The 20753-nt window shown below is 40.4% G+C and overlaps 1 protein-coding gene across 1 annotated transcript in view; it reads left to right on the top strand.

Annotated features, from left to right (window-relative positions):
• Positions 1–20753, top strand: part of SVEP1 (sushi, von Willebrand factor type A, EGF and pentraxin domain containing 1) — a 125992-nt gene that overhangs the window by 77464 nt on the left and 27775 nt on the right. Inside the window, exons 26-37 of the mRNA XM_066181452.1 lie at positions 950–1151; positions 1827–2002; positions 3294–3418; positions 6786–6909; positions 7438–7608; positions 9653–9826; positions 12431–12550; positions 13291–13467; positions 14230–14314; positions 14629–14820; positions 16759–16926; positions 18842–19514. Coding sequence (XP_066037549.1) covers positions 950–1151; positions 1827–2002; positions 3294–3418; positions 6786–6909; positions 7438–7608; positions 9653–9826; positions 12431–12550; positions 13291–13467; positions 14230–14314; positions 14629–14820; positions 16759–16926; positions 18842–19514 — 2387 coding nt within the window. The remainder of the gene's footprint in view (positions 1–949; positions 1152–1826; positions 2003–3293; positions 3419–6785; positions 6910–7437; positions 7609–9652; positions 9827–12430; positions 12551–13290; positions 13468–14229; positions 14315–14628; positions 14821–16758; positions 16927–18841; positions 19515–20753) is intronic.

The following is a 20753-nucleotide window of genomic DNA, read 5'->3' as shown; positions in this document are numbered from 1 at the left end:
AACAGCATGTGTCTGTGTCATTTGTCTTTTCTAAGGCATGGTTCTATCTTTTTAATACCCACTAGGTCTATTGAATTTAATTCATATTTGCTCTGTGTATCTGTGTATATAGATCTTTCTGTTTCTTGTATTTTGTGTAGGGCTTTGCATCACAGGGTCAGAAATTAGTGAGGGGTAGTCTTAGCTTCAGAAGTCCTAAAGGCATCAATTTCTCTACATGCAAAAGGGTATCAAGCTTGCTATGGACAGCTGGCATGGGTCACACCCATAGCACAACTTCCAGGGCGATACTGGAGACATTTGAACCACAAGGCTCAAATCCCTCTCCCCCAAAATTATAAAGTAGCTTGTGAATCTTTAAACGGAAGCTATGTTGATTTCACAAAGACAGTAGAAGACATGCAGAACACTTCTGCATGCCATCCATGTCAGACTTCAACATCCACCTTTCAGGAGAGCTCCACTTGATAACGTTGCATGTAGCATCCTTGTAAAGCATGTTACTGTGCACTGAACAGCAGCACAGAAGTGCTGTCCCACACCAGGGCAGTGTATTTCAGAAAGTCCAGAACAGGAAAAATGTTGGGTTGTTTTGGGGTTTTTCTTCATAGCTTGATTAAATGGAACCAGCTGATTATACCTCTTTATGTTGTTGGATACATGGTAGACAGATAGTGTCATTTCAGAGGACAGAGAAGAAAGGTTTATGCTCATTGCTAGATAATCAACATCTTTTCTAGATATTTGTGTTGAAACATTGTATTCTAGCCTTGGAAAGCTCTGTATGCTGGCTGACATTAGACTGCCAGAAGTTCTTTCTACGTCAATTCAATTTAGTGAATAATTTTTGTAGATCAGCTGCAGTTTATTACATTTGCTTAGATTTCATTGGATTCTCTTTCCATGTTTGCGTGAATATTTTTCTGAAAACTCTTTGTCTTTGTTCCAGAACAGTCCTCTGGTTTCAATCTTGATTTTGAAGTCTCTGGTATCTATGGATATGTCATGCTTGACGGTGTTTTACCATCTCTTGGTGACATCACCTGTACATTCTGGATGAAATCCACTGACACCACAAACTATGGGACTCCCATTTCTTATGCAGTAGAAAATGGAAGTGATAATGCATTTCTTCTGACTGATTACAATGGGTAAATCACAGTTTTGCTTTTCTGTATCTTACAGACGGATTGATAAAGGAAGTGTAGAACAGAAGTTTGAATAAAAGCTTTGCCTACTTTGAGGCAGAAAAATCTGCATCCAAACTCACTTGACAGAGTTGTCTCTTTGTTTTGTTTTTCTCCTTGCTTTGTTTCCATCACTCTTTGCTCCATGAAAGGGTAATGGCAAGAGAGCAGTGAATTTAGACAACATGATTTTTTTTCTGGACTACATTCACATCTTTTCTAACTGGCTCATTGAGACAATGAGTGGAACAAATGGAGCTCAGCACTCAGAGTACTTCTGGCATGATTCTAAAAGCAGAGTATGACTTGCACTTCTACAAAAGCAGAGTATGACTTGTAGTGTGACCCCAAACTCAACAGGAAAATTTTAGAATCCACTATGCAGCCATGACTTGAGCCTTAATATTCTGTTACAGAAGCATGTTGCTTATTTCACCATGCTTTGCATATGATAACCAACTTCCAAGTCCTCTGGGAAGGACATATCACCTATGACGATCTTCCAAGAGAGATTTCTCGCATGCTACAGTCACAATTACCTTGTTAGTCAAATAACATTTCTTTGAGTCATGGGGGATGGATGATGCTTTTAGTGCAGCTGCATGCAGCTGAGTATGCCTGTGTCTTCCTTCCATGCAGCTGGGTTCTTTATGTGAATGGGAAAGAGAAGATAACAGACTGTCCTTCAGTGAACGATGGTAACTGGCATCACATCGCGGTGACATGGACGTCCACACATGGGGCATGGAAGGTGTACATTGATGGAAAACTGTCTGATGGAGGCAGTGGGCTCTCTGTTGGATCAAAAATCCCTGGTATGCTTCATTTATATTATACCACATCTGTTGCCTTCATTCTGTTTTTATTGCAGAATATGCAAGAAAATATTTAGGTGTTTTTAGTATATATGCACATTTTCAGCATTTCTGGAAAGCTCATGTTTGCTGTCCTTTTTCTGAGAACAGTTCCCCTCAGTCAGCTTCACTGAAGACAAAATGCACATTTCTAGGTTGTACTGGTAGGTAACTTGTTTTGTAGACAACACACTTTAGTCCACAAAGGAACCTGTGCAGGGCTGGTTCTGGGTCAGCTTTGTGAGAGTGTCTCACTCAACAAAATAAAGTTGATCTGGCATTTCCCTTACATATGTGTGCTCAGGGTTGATTGACTTAGCCTTTTCCTGTTTTTTTCAGCTGTATATATGAAGTTATGTTTGTATTTTTTTCTAACAAGATGAGGCTTACTATTTCGTTGTTTCTTGTGATCAGTCATCTGTAGAGTAATATCAGAGGGCATAAAAAGGAGTATCTTCAGCATTGAAGAGCTATGAAAAGCCTGGTATTATTGGCTGCCAAGAGGTTTTGTTTTGATATTGTTTGCATACTGCCACTATCCAAATTTACATAGAATTTCAGAAGAATATTTTATTAAAACAAAAAATAAAATATTGAAGGATTTTAGTCCATGATCCTTATATTTACCCCTGTCTTTCCCACTTAAATTAGAGTTCTCTCCAGGGATAAGACGTAAGGAAGTGTGCTGTCTCCATTACTTTTTGACCTTATCCACATACCCTATGATGCAGGAAATGCGTGTTCACATGTTACTGGTCAAGGAGAATAAATTTAACTTGTGTGCCATGTCTCAGGGTATGGGCTACCTTCAGTGGGCTTCTGAGGATACAGAATCACATTTGACCTTTATGACTTTGTAAGCTTTTGTTCAAAGCAGGAAGTGTAAGTTAGTATTGTAAAATATGCCCCGCCTGCTTAAAACTGCATTTTACATTGCTGTGTGCTATGCTTCAAATACTGACCCACAACTGATCTCTTTGAGCCAGTATCATTCCTGAAGCAGCCATAGGTGATTTCTGCTCCCGTATGTATTTGACCGTCAGCTTCCAAATTGCTATGTTGACCTCCCTCAGTCTAACTTCAGGCTTCCCAGAGGTTTTACTGAGAGATATTTTTGAAGGTGGCTGGTCTTCACTGCAAAATCCTAGTAGTATAGGGCAGCAAAATTTTTGTTTTGCTTAGTTTTTAATCTTCTTATGGATCCCTGCTGTAAGGCTTTTTTTTCCTATCCCTCTTCAAATTCTGAGTTTAGGTGGTGGTGCACTTGTGCTGGGTCAAGAGCAAGATCAAAAAGGAGAGGGGTTCAACCCAGCTGAATCTTTTGTGGGCTCCATCAGCCAGCTCAACATTTGGGACCGTGTACTTTCTCCACAGCAGGTAAATCCTTTGTGCCATGATTGAGCAGAGGGCTCTGAACATAGGTCAAACATTTGAGAAGGCATTCTAGGTTAGCATATTGAGTAGACCCCTACTCCCACAGAAATCAATGGGGACCAGATGGAGTTCTGGCTTACAGTAAAAAGCTTAGTGTAGTTAGTAAAGTAGCTTTAAGCAAAACTAAGTCTGGTAAAATCAACATTGAGTCACCTTCTATCTTGATTGAGCCTTTCTGTAGTATGTGGCTTCGAAACAGAAAGGAAATCACGCATAAAAATTAACAGTACTGCTAGAAGAGAGAGAAATCCAACGAAACAACCGAAGTGCGTGTTTTACAGACTATGTACAATTTCCTTGTTCTGTTGTTAAAACTTCAGAGGGGAGATACCAGAATTTCTGTCAATGCATTAGACACCGAAAAGTCTGAACTATATAGTTTCAGGAAAAGTCTGAAAGGGCAGGATAACTGAGTATTGAGTTACACCTAATCAGGTACCTAAAATAAAAGCTTGGCAGCAGCAAACTTCCACTGAGTTAAAAATTAATAAAGATTGAAAGATGTCTGCAAGGACAGTGATCCATCAACTTTTCTGGAAGACAAACTTCAGTGCTCAGTTAACCTCAGAGTGGAATTTGTTTCTCTATGCCGGTTGGGACCTCCCACTTGCAGTTATGAGTATTGGTCATAAATGGTTGTGTCTTCCACCATGCACTGCTGTACAAGCCTGACTCTATGTACCTGATCATCTCCCCAAACACACAGGGCCGCTGAGAGGTGTCCCCAAAGCTGTTTCTGCTCTAGGCTGAACCAGGCTCTCCTCTCAGGGCAAGTGTTCCATCCCATCCCTGAACTTGCTCCAATTTGTCAATGTCTTTCTTGCTGTGAATAGCCCAAAATGGAATGCAGTGCTCTAGATGTGATCTAATAAGCACTGAGAAGGAATAATCACTTCCTTGGTTTTCTGATGGTGACTCTATTCACACAGCCAAGGACGCTGTTGGTCTTCACTATTTGCACAGTGCACAGCTGGCCAGTACTCAGCTCACTGCCTGCCAGAGTCCCTAAAGTTCTTTTCCACAGAGCTGCTCCTGCTCTTGGCTTTCCTCACCTATATTGTTCAGAAGCTTTTTCCTCCCCATTTTTCCTTGCTGAATTTTTGAAGTCTGGGTTGGCCCTTTACTCCAGCCTGTCAAGGTGGCTATGGGTGCAGTTCTGTCCTTGTGCACCCTGACTGGTGATATTATCACCAGCTTGATATTATCTGCAAACCTGATGACAGTATTCCATCACCACTTCCTGCTCATTAGTATTTCAATCCTGAAGATCAGAAGTATTAAGCAACTGATAACAGTTTAATAACAAAGATAAATGTTTAAACAATATGTTTAAACAATGTTGAACGACAAAGACAAATGTTTAAAGTTAGAGGCATTTCTTTGGGGAAGGATCTTTGGATTAGGTTTTGCTCTTCTGATTTTTCTTGAAGTTGTATCACTAATTGGTGGTTTATAACTGTTTGTTATCCGTGGTCCAAATAAGAAGTAATAACATGAACAGGAAAAAAAGTAAAGCAGAATCTTTGCTTCCAGCATCCAGATGTCTCCTCTGTTTATTTCTCTGGTTTTTTATTTCTTTGCCTCTCTGATAGGTTTAAAAGTACCCTACCATCTGCTGCTGGTCTTGGCTTTTAGAGAAACTGTTTTAAGTTTTTAAGTTGCATTAAAGTGCAACTTTCTGAAACTTTTTCAGTAGTTGCCCCTCTTTAATGGCAGGTCTGATTGAATTACCACTTGCTTCAGATGCAGTAGAGTTAGGACAAGGAAGAAAATCCTGCCATTCATTTATAGTGTCCATATTACTCATCTGAAAAGACAGATGTGACACCAGACAGGAAGCTGAGCCAAGTAAGCTTCCTGTACAATTTTTATCTCATTCACTTCAGAGCCTGGAATAGTAAAGTGCGGTTGTAATTTGTTATCATTAGGTTTGTTCTGGCCAGCTGGAACTGTTCATTAAGTCTTGCCTTTCTATTCTCAGCCATAAAGGAAAGCAGGGTGACAGAATATGTTGCCTAGTGGATAAAGGAAGGTGGAATCTAGTCTTTAAGATTTTTCATTGCATGCTTTAGTTGCTTATCCACTTACACAGTAATTTGATATTGATGAATTATCACTCTAGTAGTTCTGTTGTTGAATAGGCAGCAACTGAAATATGAGTAGTGTATAGGGAACTGTGAGGTCCTTTCTGGCTCTCCATTCTCCATCATGTGGCTTGAAAAGGCTGGTTCACAAACTTGTTTTCCCCACACTGGAAATTTTTTCGTGCAGATTCCTTGCAAATTGTTTGCAGCCTTTGGTCTTAGCAGTTTCCATTGACACAGATGGCTGAAATGAGAACTTTGAAATGGCCTTAGAATAAACAGAGAACATTGATTTCTTCTCCAGCTATAGTGACTCTAGAAAAGTCCAGCCTGCCTCAATGAGTTCAGAGTAGGAACAATACGAGAACAAATCACTCTGAAGTTCATGATGTACCTTTCCTTCTCACAAGGATAGGCACTGTAGAACATTAGTCTTGGTAGTTGACTTCATCCACTGGAAACTTGATAGAAGGCAATTACCCACCTGAGAAAACTTCTCCATCGGAGACATATGACCAGATCTTCTCTCAAGATACTAATCTGCTGTTGGTCTAATAGTGTGTTCCTTTGTTCTTCCTGTACTTATATACTGGGCTTATATAGCTGGCCTATATAGTTCCTGTTTCTATACTCCATTAGTTATGTCCCTGTCCCACTTTGGTTGGGCCTTGCCTACAGTGTTTTAGAGAGTATAGTTAATTCAGTTCACTTCATTTTTGTTCTGGAATCTTAATAGCCTTATTAAGCTGCTCCTTTTTGTGTTTCTGTCCCTTGTATGGTGCAGTGCTAGCAGTTTTCAGAGCACAGATCTTGAACATTAAGTTCCTTTTGGCTCCTCTTTGACATTTTCTACAAATAGATAAGTGTTCTCTTCAGGTTGCATCCTCATTACTGTGTTTTTCTGTGACGTAGATGTGTTTTTCTTTTACACTAACAAATGCAACAATCTTGTGTCTCAAGAACTGTGTTCAATACCTTGTTTGTATGTCAAGTAGTCCTTCAGGTAGTGACTCAGCACGAACTGTCCATAGCTAGATGGCTTATAAGAACAGAATAATAAGTACTTCAGCCAGGAACCTCTTGTGCTAGAAAGGATGAGCATTATTCCCTCAAGGATCTGTTCTAGTGTTGCATGCACATATGAAAGTTTGGTTTGGTTTTTTTTTTAATATTCTTTTTGTACACTGTCCTTAAACATCACCTAACCAAATGTTTTAAATCCGTAGGTAGAATCTCTGGCTACATCCTGTCCAGAAGAACTGCAAAAAGGAAATGTACTAGCCTGGCCAGATTTCCTGCCAGGAATTGTTGGAAGAGTGAAGATAGATTACAAGAGTATATTTTGTGCTGGTCAGAACTTTACTTCCTAGATCCCATTTTTTTCTGAACAACACCATAAGACTCTTGTATGGGGTCAACTAGCTAGCTTGCAGCCTTTTCTCTACTAACCTTGAATAAATTATTTTGATAATTTGACAGTTAGAGCATGCGGCCCTTCATTCTTCAAATTCCAGGTTTTTGAAACAAAAGTTCAATGAAATCTCTGACAAAAATTTATTGCTTCCTGAACTGAGATGGGTAAAGAGTGATGATGGTACTGAATCAGAAAAAAAAAATTCCTGCCTTTTATTCTAAGAATAATTGTGTGGTATTAAAATACCTGCTGCCTCCTTGCTTCTTTTTCTGTAGATTCCTTTTCTGATTTTATATGTTGATGATTCTCAAAACCCTTTGGACCCAAGAGAGATGTAGCATGCCTAACATTTCCAAAAGCTTTTTCCTGGATAAACTTATACGGGATCAAACAATCACATAATCAGTTTATTCATTTCAGCATGTGGCTGTACGTCTTACTGTATGCATTTATTTTGTCCACAGATTGTCCATCTTTGCAAGGATCCATACCACATCTTCGGGCCTCTTCTGCTGATTTAAAGCCAGGGTCAAAAGTGAGCCTTTCCTGTGACCCAGGATTCCAGATAGTGGGAAACTCTGTTCAACACTGCCTTAACCTGGGACAGTGGACACGACCTTTTCCCCGATGTGAAAGTGAGTTGTCTCAGGAGGCTGGCAGGATTAGGAAACCCTCGTGTTTGCTTGGATCCTATCACTATTCAAGGCCAGGGCTTTTTGCAGCTATCATGCACTTGAATCCATCCATGTTACAGCACCATGTTACATATATACTTAAAACCAAACTCATGTTTTGCTGAGAAGAAACTGTACCATGATCAGGTTCTTACATGTTTTTCAGTCAGTTTCTAACACCCATGGGTGTTAGAGAAATTAATCCATCTGGATCAGCAATCTGGTACTTTCCTCCCCAGTGGTATCAGGAGTGTGGAAGATGCACAAGAAATGCTAGAGTATCTCTGTGATTTTTAGATGTCACTGAGAATCTCTGGTTTGAAGTAGAAGCCTTGACTTGAGTAAGTTATGAATTAATTTCTTTAAAGGCAGCAGATATTTCTGTTAGGACTTGGAAGTAGGGCAGGATTTACAGGATTTATTCAAAGAAACTGAGCTGTATGCATTTAGGCTGCCAAATTTCTTTTGATTCTATGATTTATGCTCCTGCTTTCTCCTTTTCTTTGGTCCTCCTCTGTTGTGACTGCACATATGACTGCAGTTGCTTGTTTTAGAACTGTTTACATTTTTCATTTCAGCAGAATAGTAAATTAGCTACAGAAGTAGATATTGCATAATCCTAGAATTTGTATGCAGTTTGGAGAAAATCATCTGATTTGTTAAAAATGACTTTAAAATAGTTTGGTCTAGATTTTAATATCTTCTTCTTTATTCAGTTAATTGTAGCAAAACTCCACAGTCCATCTCATCTTCTGTGTAAAGAGCAGCATGCCCATGAGGATTTATCCAAAAGCAAGTCCTGCCAGGCAGAAGGAAAGCTCACTGGCAGAGAGAGCTTTCACTTTCTGGTGTGTGATCATTTACAAATCACCAGAATCCTGTTAGCATTTTTGATTTCACTGCATTGGGCCAAGCAGTTTTACCTGCTGAGCACAGAACTGATACAGAACAGGGATGACCTGCCACAAGCAGGCTGAGTGGAAGAAGGCCAGACTCGCCCACTGGCCTTTACTTTCAAGGTACCTGTTCCATGAGCACCTGATGAATGAAAGTTACTTGAAGATACCTATTTACTGCATAATGAACTACAGGTTTATGTTAGTGGCACAGGCCTCAAAAAGTCCTGACTGAATCAGGCTCAGTGTAATCTCTGTCTTCACCCACCAGGATCCTTTTCCTCTTCCTGGTGCTAAATACCCCCAAAACCACAGATGCTTGAGAGCCTGTCTTTGTTAAAGGCTCTCCAGCTCTATTCCTTCACAGCAAGTACTTGGCTTCCATTACTGTAGGCTTAAAATTCTCGTTGTGTGAACCTTGCACGCAGCTAGGGGACTAGAACTTGCTATAACTCATGTAGCTACAAAGATGAGCTATTTTTGGTTGAGATAATGATGCAGAGAAGCAACTCTGCTAGAATAAATTAAAATCTCTGGCAGGCAGGTACAGGGATGCCTTCTCCTGGCACAACTGGGATCAGATGGGCTTATTTACTAAAGTAAATCTAAAAGATGCCCAGAGTTGTATGTAAGGTCAGTTCCAATCTCTCCATCATTCATGCACCCCCTCATCTCAGGCCGGTACTGTAACTCTTAGCAGTGTCTGTTGGCTACTTTTGCAGTGCTGAGTTTGCTTTTCAGCAAAGGGAAATAACCTCCAGCCAGGCAAACTCAGTTTTCCTTTTTCTTTAAAACTCACCAAGGATAATTTATCAGAAATGTTCTGTGACTGAAGTGCTCAGATTTCAGCCACAGATGTCTCCTCCAAATCTAGCAAAATTTTCTTAGCAGGAGCTGGAGACTCTTGTTGAGAAATGCCCAGGAAACAAAACCCTCCACTAGATCTGGAATCAATTAGCTACTTCAGAAAAGGATGGGGCCCTCTTGCTGATGGGATTGTACAGCTGCAAAGACAAAATATGCAGCAGTGGCTCTCATGTGGAATTATTCTGAAGATGGTCTGTGTTTGCTCTGCCAATGCCTGTGCTCTCTTTTCACCCATGTCACAGGGATCAGCTGTGGAGTGCCTCCAACTTTAGAAAATGGATTTTATTCAGCTGAGGACTTTTTTGCTGGCAGTACTGTTACCTATCACTGTAACATAGGCTACTATTTGTTGGGTGACTCCAGGATGCTCTGCCTGGACAATGGAAGCTGGAACAGCATCTCACCATCTTGCCTTGGTAAGATGTGCTATACATTTTTCTGCTTGCACTGACAGTCTTGCACTTCTCCTGTGCCCTTAGGTTTGAGTGGACATTCATTCTGAAATTGTGGAGGCTAACCACAGTCCCAGAGTCATAATCCAAAATACTCACTTTTCTGAAATACTGTGCTCAGCCTTATGTGAAACCAAAACTACATTCTGTCACCTTTTTCTGTCCATCCTCTTATATGCCCCACATCCTGCAGCTATCAGATGTATATAAAATTATATAGGCCTGCATTCTACTCCCAGCCTTTCTCCTTCAATATCCTGCAGTCCTTGCATTTTGTGTTTTTGACCTGTGCATTTTGTTGTTCTCCAGCATGCTGTCAGTGTCCCATGCTCCCTTTTAGGTATTTCACACATGGACATTGTAGTATTTCATATCAGATGTACTCACCTGAAGACAATAGATGCTGCACAGAATTTCCAGTCAAGCAGAGTGATACAAAATGTACTGCATAGCACAATATAAAAAAATTCAAGTTACTCAACGAAATACAGCAATTGTAATACACAGTTCAGGCACAATTCCAGTGTGTTTCCTATTATCAAGCTTAATGATATGTTCATCATCATGAACTTGCACATCCCCAGTAGCTGGGAGTGAATGTGTGGGTTAAGGTCAGCTCAAGCCCATTGGTAGTTGTCTGACATTTATACCTCATGTTGACCATGTATTCACGTTCACTCCCCCATGCTGGTCTGGCTAACTCAGGAAGACATTCACACCCTTTAATGAACTCAAGGAGAAGCATTTTCACTGCCAGTTGATCTACTCAACTGTTAATTGATGTTTACCTAAAAGAAAGGCCAGCTCACTGTCTCCTTAGTCCCTAAGCTCAATGGGCACGTCACCTCTGCCCTTGTTCTCAGAGCTTTTTTTCTATTTTGGGATTTTTAGGTGAGTCACACATGACTTCCAGCAAGCAGCTGCAGCATTGAGAGGGCTGGGAGTGCGCTTGTGGACACAGTTCATGCAGTTGCCACTGTAACTTACTTGATGGTCAGCCAGGTCTGATGTGCCAGGTGCAGTGGCACAAGCTGAAAGGTGTGACAGACTGGCACTGTATTGTGTGCAGAGGACTAGGTGTCACGGCCCTTGCAGAGTCATGTCTCCAGCATATCCCTGCTGGAATCCACTAGCTAGCTGTACTTGGATTACTGCCTCTGGTTGTACTGGATCTTAGCCATACCTCAAATGGGAGTTGCACGGCAAAATACTGGAAAGATATGTGTTTGAGTTGACTCCTAATTCTTTATAGGTACAGCACATAATTTTTTCAGTCAAGACAAGTAAAAGAAAGGCCAGAAATCTTCTAGTTCTGTCAAAACTCATTTTGGAGTAGGATCCATCTGGTTTCATAGCATCCTGTTCAGCAGCACTCCTTCAGAAATTACAATCATCACAGGAGTTTCAAGGCTGTCCAAATAGTGAAACTTCTATGCAGGAGGAGTCACAGTGTTCAGAAGGAAAAAGCCTGTGCCCCACCTTCCAGCTTGCTCTTACAAAGCAGAGTTATGTGAAAGTGAAAACAAGAGTGGATTTGGCACCCCGACCCACCATTTACCTTTCTGACACATGCTTCAGGGAGGTACCAACAAAACCTGGTACACCCATGCCCTGAAGCATTCCTTTTGTTCTGTTAGGATCTGAATCACAGTGTACTTCCACCCCATTGGAACTCTCTTGCCTAACAAGACATTACAGAAGAAGGAGTCATTCCAGTTCTGCTGTGGTAGCACTTGGCATTCTCCTGGTACTTGTGTAATTGGCAACTGTTTTGGTATTAATGTGCAGCTATCATGCTGCATATCAGAAAGAAACTCCTTTTCTTTTCAATGTGTTGTCGTCTTTTCATGCTGATCAGACTCATCCAGCAGTGAAATATAAACCCTATAATTCACTAAATTGTCTTGCTTTTTAAACCAGTGCTTTTACTGGAAATGGGCGAAGAACCCAAACTGTGTGTTTGCGTGGTATACCTAGATCAACAGGTGTCCTGTAGCAGGGCATTTTAATGAAGAATTGTTGTATCTCTCTCTAACAGTCTGAAACAAGCACATTTATACAGAGAGATTAATCCCTGAGAATAATCCCTGGTTCCAGCACTTTTCAATTAAGTACTTTGAAATTGACTCTTTGCAATTTCAACTCATTATTTTCATACCAAGAACGTTTCCTTACTGTCAAGATTAAAAGATTTTATGAGGTATTCTGGAGTGAGGGATAGAGAGAGAGAGAGAGAGAGATGTTCTTTTGCAGTTTGGAAACCAGATACTTTATAAGGAAATAGTGACTAAAGATTAATAAGATTTATCTCTGATTTTCTCAGGTTGTGCAATACTGTCGAGTAAATTTTAATTAAAATCGTAATAAAAGTTTACAGTGTGTTATAAATATTTGTTTAAATATGAAATATTTTTACCAATGGATCAAAAATGTTATTGTAGTAAGTGATTTTTAATTATACTCCTTAAAGTAATTCCTCTGACAATAAGACAGAAATTTAACGCAAACACTTACTGCAAATAATACGCTAGAGACATGGGGTTTGTGGTTTTGTTTTGTTTTTTGCAGATGTTGATGAATGCGCTGTTGGATCAGACTGCGATGAGCACGCATCTTGTCTCAACACAAATGGATCCTACGTTTGCACTTGCATCCCACCTTACACAGGAGATGGCAAAAAATGTGCAGGTATGGGAAAGAGAAACACCCAGGTAGCCTTTCCAAGATTCTCTATGGCCCAGTATCCCACCTTCCAGTTGCCAGACAATAACTGATATCTAGGACAGACATGCTTTCATCTCCAGGTCAGTTTAGTCTGGACGAGGCTGTGATAAAGCCTTTTGATTCTTGAAAAGTCACCTCTCCATATGGATTCAGCTGTCATTGGGATGCTGCTCCCAGACATACACACATGAAAAAACCTTATTGCACACAAAGCACAAGACCTGGGAAGGCAAATGTGTTTCACTTCTCAGAGCAGAGCTGTGCAGTGAGGAAATATTTTAAAACAGACTTCTGAGTAGGGCTAGAGCTGCCTGTGGAAACATTAAACAAGATAACTTTGGATGAAGATTACAAGGCAGTGGCATAGATTAGGATAAAAGGTAGCTGGACGGTTTTTATGTTCAGGGATGGACATGCTGGTTTGGGCTTTCCCTCACAGATGGAGAAATTACTGTAAGATGTGTTTGCTTCTGACAATTAATGTAAACTCAGCTAGAGGGCTCTTCCATGTCAAAATTAGCTTATTTTCGTGAGTCTTCAGTGTCTGTCACTTACATATAAAACAGAAAAGGCTGTAAACTACTTATGAGTGTTTTCCGTGTGCTTTGCCTTCCTACTCTCAGCAAAATCCCAAGGATATCTCCTGCAACTTGTTCATAAAACTTGACAATTATATTATTCGTAGTTTCCCTCTTCCTCCTCAGAACCTGTGAAATGCCATAATCCAGGAAATCCAGACCATGGCCATTTTTATGGGGATACTTACAGTGTTGGCAGTCAAGTAACATTTTCCTGTGAAGAAGGGTTCCAGCTGACAGGAGCCACAAAACTTACTTGCATGGAGTCCGGAGAATGGAGCCACCCAATTCCCTATTGTGAAGGTGTGGTTCCTGAGGAGAATGCATGCTGCAATGTGACTTTAGTATTAGAGAGATGGAAGGGGCAAAGTAATGGTGAAGAGCCTTTAGAGACCATGGCAGAGTATGAAACCCTGTCCTAGCAGATCTGGATCTCAGTGTTGAAACCTTTGTTTTCTTAAGACATAAGCACTGTTGTCATATATGTAGTGGTATTCTCTGACACAGATTCTCCAGTGCGTCAGAGGTATAGACTCAGTCTAATGCAATCATTAGAAGTGTTCTTCTAATTCGTCTCCACCCAACATTTCATTTTCAAGGAATCAATAACTTAAAGACCATTAACTGTGTCTCAGTGGATATAAAGCAACCAGAAAGGACAGGCTGATGCATGTTCATAGTCATGGTGTAACAGCAGAAATTGTTTCTTTAGAAAACCAGAACAAATGAGGTGAAGCAACAGGTAAAGTGAAAAGTTGACTAAGACAGACTAAGCAAAAAAATAATTACTTTGTCCATAAAGAGAGGTAGATATGGAGTCCTCTTGATAGTCAAGCATGTTGTTTGTAGAGCGGTTATAACTACCTAATTCCAATTTGTTCAGTTTCTTAGTAAGGTGAATTCAGATAGAGTCTTAATGTCATTTACAGGTTAGTCAAGAACTCATTGTTACATAGGGCTTTATACGTCTTCAAATCTTTTCAGAGAAAACAAAGCAAATCGTAATTTTCTGTTCATTTTTGTTTGTGTTACATCAACCTCTCTTGTATTCCTGTCTTTTTAAAGCTATATCCTGTGGTGCTCCAGTTATTCCAGAGAACAGTGCCATTTTTGGCTCAAATTTTACATACCATAATAAGGTGGTGTACAGGTAGGAAATCAGTATGTTTGAAGTGCTGTATTAATAACTGATTGACAGTATGGCAGCAAATGAGAGTATGGCTGAATTGAGAGATTGGTTGAAATGAAGGAGAGGAGCAAGATGAGATTAAAATAATGGAAAGACATTTGGTTATAGAGTGACTGTTCATTAGCAGAGCTGAATGTTTACTCCAGTACTGCTTCTCTAGTCCCCAAAAAGAAAGATGGTTTATGCAGGTGTGGATGATGAGAAAAAAGGGACAGCTGATTATGTTGTGCTTGAAAGGCTCTTTGTTTGATAGCACTTCTTTTCCTCTAATGCAGTTGCAATGATGGATACAACTTAGTGGGTGAAAAGGAAATTCTGTGTCTTGCTAGCGGCGTTTGGAATCATGCTCCTCCCTCCTGTGAAATGGTGATGTGCCCTAGCCCACAGGATATCAGCAATGGAAAGTACACACTGAGTGGCACAGCCTACCTTTCCTCTGTATCATACACCTGTGACAATGGATATAGGTAAATGCATGAATGTGCCTGAGCCAAAAGCAGGTGGCATGCTTGTTAGGAGGTCTGACTTATATCTGAAGGAGACAAAGCTTGGGATCATTGCTCAGAATGATAAAGTACTAAAACAGAATTGAAAAAGATTTCTTTATACCTTGAGGGTGCTGTCTATATATTATCCTGAACTGGAGCAGCTCAGAAAAGTCACTCAGGATTTGCTATTTACACGTGTAATGCTTTCGTTTTACCACCTAATTTACAAAAACATTTTGAGTGTTCAGAAAAGCAGCTTTCATTATTTCTGAAAGTTCTCTTTTGTCTTTAAATATCATTATACCTCTACAACTGTAGTTCATATCCAATAAGATTTTTGCTATTACTTTACAACACTTTTGTGAAGGAGCTTTCTGGAAGTTACTCATTTACTTCTTGAACTCTTTGTACTAGTAATTTATTCTAAGGTTTTATTCTGTTTTACATTTGTAAGCAATTATACCAAAAACACATTTTTAACATGCTGCAATTAAAAATTAGCACATTAATGCTGTTTCCAAAGATGTGGCTGTACATGCAGGTTTCTGCCTCCCCTGATATCTGCTTGTAACTCTGGCAGATATACTCTGACATAAGTGGTCCCAAATGGATCTGTTTAGGGATTTTTTCCCTACGTTTTCCGGCTGCAATCTTTTCCTTGTCCAGATGCAGGCAGGTGGGTGAGGTGTGTTCATTTGGTGAATGTTTTAAATGTGTTAGTACAAATGGATACCTCAACTGTAGTTCAGTGTAGTGTTAAGTCATAGATTCACATTGGGGGCTTATCTCTACCCCACTAAGCCAGACAGTGCTTTTACCAGTACCAGTGGGGTTTTGACTATAGACTTTGGACATATAAGCAGCAAATACCACATTGGTTTTGACTCTTTGTCTTTGCCTGTCTACCATATCTTGATGAGAGAGGTCCTCTCTCCTGTGGTTACCACTTCATAGGAAGCCCTCTCATACAGTGTCCATTTTATGCATTATTTCTGGACCCAGTCTCTTCCTTCAAGCACCTCTTAGGTGTTTTTAGCCCTAAACATATTGCCACAGGTAGGCAAAGCCCTCCTTCCCTGACAAGGGCCTGTGCCAAGTTTGTAAAAGCATTACAGGTCAGTGTTCTTTTCCTTTAACTTATTTCAGTCAGCTAAACATGGGGGTCTAATACTATTTTAAACCAGATTGTAGGGAATCAGACACTCCTGTGCAAGGCTCTCAAATATGAAGTGGGCCCTACAGGGAACCCACAGACAGCTGACAGAACAGGAGACAAGGGGTTTCACCCCAGGGCATCTCAGGGAGGTGTTGCACACTGTTGAGACATCAGAGTCATACCCTCTGAACCAATCCTGTTTCCTTAGCTAAGGAAACCAAAAAATACCGTTGACTTTGAATGTGTGTGGTCATTCACTCAAGCAAAATCCTTTACCTCCTGGAGGAACTGAAAGCCTTTTTGTGAACAAACTTGAACTGGAGTATTTCCTTCTGGGTGAAGATAGTGTTTTAAATCCTTGAGTGAATCAGGTCTCAGGCAGAGGCCTTGTTGCAAGTCTCAAGACTGGCATGTTGTTGATGGCGTACAAGTAAAATTTTTAAGCCTAAACAAATATTTATTTCTTTTGTGCTCAAAGATGGGCAAAGCTACAGCAGTAACTGTGTGTGTCTGCACAGAGCATCGAGGCTCCACATCAAATCCACCATCAAAGCTTGTTCTTCAAAGTGATGTGATGACCACCTTTTTTTGATAGCATCAAAGTGTTTTTCCATGAACAAAGGGTAAGATTCTGACCTCTACTGAAGTCAGTGAGAAAGACTCCTTTGTTTCACAGGGGCCAGAAAGCAAAGCAGCTCTTTCATTCTTTGTCTGTTACCTGGAATGAAATGGCAGCCTTAATAATGATCTTTGTGTCTCAGCCTTCAGGGACCTTCTGTACTTGTCTGTGCATCTTCAGGGAACTGGAACAGCACACCACCAGCTTGTAATATTGTGTCTTGCGGATCCCCTCCTGCCATACAAGATGCAGTCATCAATGGAGATAACTTTACTTTTGGAAACACAGTCTCCTACACCTGTAAGGAAGGGTATGTAGGTTACCACTACTGGATTAATATTCAGGTTGAGTAAAACTGGTGCACTGTTTCACAAGTCCTTTATAACTGCACACTAATTCATTCTTACTACTTCTGTCTTAACTTTTTGTAAGTTTAATGCAATGGGGATTTTTTTGTGGGCTGTCAGGTTAGTATGAGACACAGACATTTCTTAAAGTAGTTTCAGTTTTCCATTTCCTGAATACCCTTGGGAAGAGAAGAATAGAGAAGAATCAGGGGGAATGGTAGCACAATTCAATAGAAAACCCTTTTCCTTTGAGTTACTACAGAACCAGTACTTCTGTGTTAAACTCAGGGCTCTGATCATAGGAAATTCTTTATATCTCATCAGCATGTAAGAATGCTTTTGATGCAGTTTAACAACTGTTGTGGTGTTCTAAATTCTATCCTTAAAATTAACACTCTCAGTTTATTGAGGTGCATTATTTTTAATTTCTTTTTATCTACTCTGTGTAGAGAATTTTTCAGACCCTATTTCATCAAAGAGGAGGCTCAGTTTTGATGATGTCAGCCATGAAAGTATAATGCTGGACTCTGATCCTGCAAGAACCTTTGCACATGGTAATCTTTACAACCTGTGAGCAGTTCCATAAAATTTCATGGGACTGTTCTGTCTAAAAGGAAGAGCGGGTAGGCAGAGTTTTTTCCAGTTTAGGTCCAAAGTGACTGAAGGATTTTCTGCTCTTTCTTAGTGTAAAAAGGTAAATTGACAAGCCAGTATTTTTCTTATAAATTGGCTTTGCAATGTTATTTGAAACATAATTGAAGCAAACCATCCTTACTATGTTTTCTAGACTGTATTATGATTTAAAAGGCTGCTTCTCTTTCCTGTGCAAGCATTTTAAATGGGATAGGATAGCAGCATTTAAAGATTGTCACAGCTGTCTGTCTGTGGCAGTGGATCATATTAAACATCGGCACATAATAGGCTCTTTTTCTGGGGTCCAGTCATGAGGCCTTGGAAACAAATCCTGCAAACCAGGTAAAACAGTTTTACAGAGGTTGCTTCAAAATCTGAACAGCCTGGAGTTGGAAAGTCACTGAGGACTTTGCAGTAGTTGTTGTTTCTTTGCTTTTTATGAGAGCACACCACAGAGAAAATAATTAAGAAGATAGTCAAAGGTACTGTGAATACATTACTGCCTGTTGTATATTTAAGCAGCAGGGGTTTAAGTGGGGTGATGAGCAGCACAGATTAATGCCTGTCTCTGCATGCCAGAGACAGACTGGAGAACTACAGCTACTAACAGTATTCATGTGGTACAATTTTATTGTAAACCATTTCGTTGGGTTTTTTGCAGTTAGCATTAATTTTTTTATTGACTTTCTAATATTTTTAACCGTGAATTTTTAGGACAAAGTTATTTTATAATTGCTATATGCATTATTGGTGACAGCATCTCTGGGTAACTCACTAAGAGGTTTCACTTTGCTTGCAAGTGGGAAAATAGATTGATAGGGCTAATACAGAAACCCAAAAGCCTTTCTGGGCTTTTCATCTCTTTCTTTTCCAATTAGTTTTGATAAGCAAAAATAGTGTCTGAGTGGGATCATGTCCTTGAGGAATGCATGGACCATCACACACAATGTTAGGTTTGTGGTAGTAGTTTGAGCCAAAATGGAAGTTCAGAAATGGTAATTGGATGGACAGATGAGAGAGAGGCAATATGCACAAGGTGTGCTAGGATATCCACCATTGTAATACCTCACCCATGGACATGTAGTCTTTAAGATTTTCCCTTTGAAGTGGATCATAGCTTTTTAAAGGGTCCTGCTCTTTTGAGGTTCTAGCAAACAAGCTCATATGCAAGGGCTCCAGGAAACCTTAGGCAGAGTTTGACAGTGCTTGTCTTTTTGACTTCCTATGTGGTTTCCTTATCCACAGTTACACATTAGTTGGCCCTGAAACCATAGAGTGCTTAGCCAGCGGCAAGTGGAGTGGGAGCCACCAGCAGTGCCTGGCAGTATCCTGTGATGAACCACCCCATGTGGAAAATGCATCACCGGAGAGTGGCCACCGCCTCTTTGGTGATATAGCTTATTACTTCTGCTTGGATGGTTACAGCCTGGCTGATAACTCTCAGCTGCTTTGCAATGCAGAAGGGACATGGGTACCTCCAGAGGGCAGGGACATGCCCCACTGCATAGCTGATTTCTGTGAAAAGCCATCCACCATCTCATACAGCATCCTGGAGTCCATTAGTAAAGCCAAGTTTGCAGCTGGCTCCGTCGTGAGCTTCAAGTGCATGGAAGGCTTTGTTCTGAACACCTCAGCCAAGATCGAATGCCTTCGAGGGGGCCAGTGGAATCCTTCTCCTCTGAGCATCCAGTGCATCCCGGTTCGCTGCGGAGAGCCTCCCCACATTAGCAATGGCTATGCCAGTGGGTCCAACTACAGCTTTGGAGCAGTGGTGGCTTACAGCTGCAACAAGGGGTTCTACATCAAGGGAGAGAAGAAGCGGACCTGTGAGGCCACTGGCAACTGGAGTGGCAGTTTGCCCACGTGCCACCCAGTGTCCTGTGGAGAACCACCACAGCTTGAGAATGGCTTTATTAAGGTACAGAATGAGTTTTCTCATCTGCCTAGTACCATGGCAAACTGAGTATGTCTTCACAACTGTTGTTGTTGGGGTTTTCTTTCTTCTGTTTTGCTCTTCCATTAAAATTGAGGAAGTACATGACTGGATAGAATATGGAAAGGGAAAAGCAGGTGGATTTGCAGCAGAGCCATATCTGAAAAGCGTGAATACTTCCATGGGATTTCTTGTCATAAAGTAGGTTGTTAGTTAGAAGGCTCAAGATGCTATATGACATTCAGTTGATTTTCTTAATGTCTTATTCTTCATTTGTTTGGTTCTTGGATGGCTTTCAAGTGCCTTCTGGAGGTGGTTGAAGTTCTGATGCTAGTTCACAAGCCTTGCTCTTCTCACTGCTATGAAAAAAAAAAAATCTGATATGCAATAGATAAATCACCTAGGGATAGTTTTTCTTCTTTTGATGCAAGCAAACACTTATTTACTGAAGTCAGAACTTCCCCTTCCTTATCAAATTAAATTACAACAATGTGTTTTGCTTTGGTGCACAATGATAATATTGTGGTAAGGAAGATAAAAACCACTATTATAAAGATTTAAGATTGAATTTTTTAGGCGTTTTTCTTCTGAACATCCCTCTTCCTTCCTTAATTCCAGGGATTTAAGATACCAGGATACCAGATACCAGGGATACCAGATACCAGGGAATCTGCATTTGCCGAATTTGGAGGATAGAGTTTGACATTCCAGTTCCTACAGGAGTTTCCAGCAGTAATAGCAGCAATTGCTGTTCAGACTCCCACACAGATGCATCTTCTAATTAGTGCCTATCACTCTGTTTTTTCTTCCTTAGGCAGAATCACTCCTTCATATATTCCTTTCAGTTGGAGAAATTTTTTAATACCTCAGTCAAAACCCAGACTGCAACTTTGAGGTGCTCCTCAGCTGCCTGTTCAAGACCCTGCAGCTGCATATGTGGCATTTATAAATATCTCCTAGTAGAGTAGATTTGAGGGCTCCGTCCTTTGATACACCTAGAAACTAAAGAATTGTGACAATAGGCCATTTGATGGCAGCTTCCCTTGATCCATTTCTTTTCCATCTTCCTTTCCATACCTGTTTTGGTCTCAGGGGTCAGGAAGGGAGAAAGAAGAGGAATTCTTTTCCAGCTTTCACCTTTTAAGCCTTAAATTTTCTCTTTTCTTTTGGAAGTGGTTTCAGATTTCCTGAAAACAGAGTACATCATTTTAGGCAAGATATTTT

The sequence above is a fragment of the Chamaea fasciata genome, unplaced genomic scaffold, assembly GCF_029207755.1.
Source record: "Chamaea fasciata isolate MVZ Bird 193981 ecotype frontalis unplaced genomic scaffold, bChaFas1.0.hap1 SCAF_4, whole genome shotgun sequence".
In the NCBI taxonomy this organism is placed as follows: Eukaryota; Metazoa; Chordata; class Aves; order Passeriformes; family Sylviidae; genus Chamaea; species Chamaea fasciata.
This window is presented reverse-complemented; position numbering and strand designations above follow the sequence as displayed.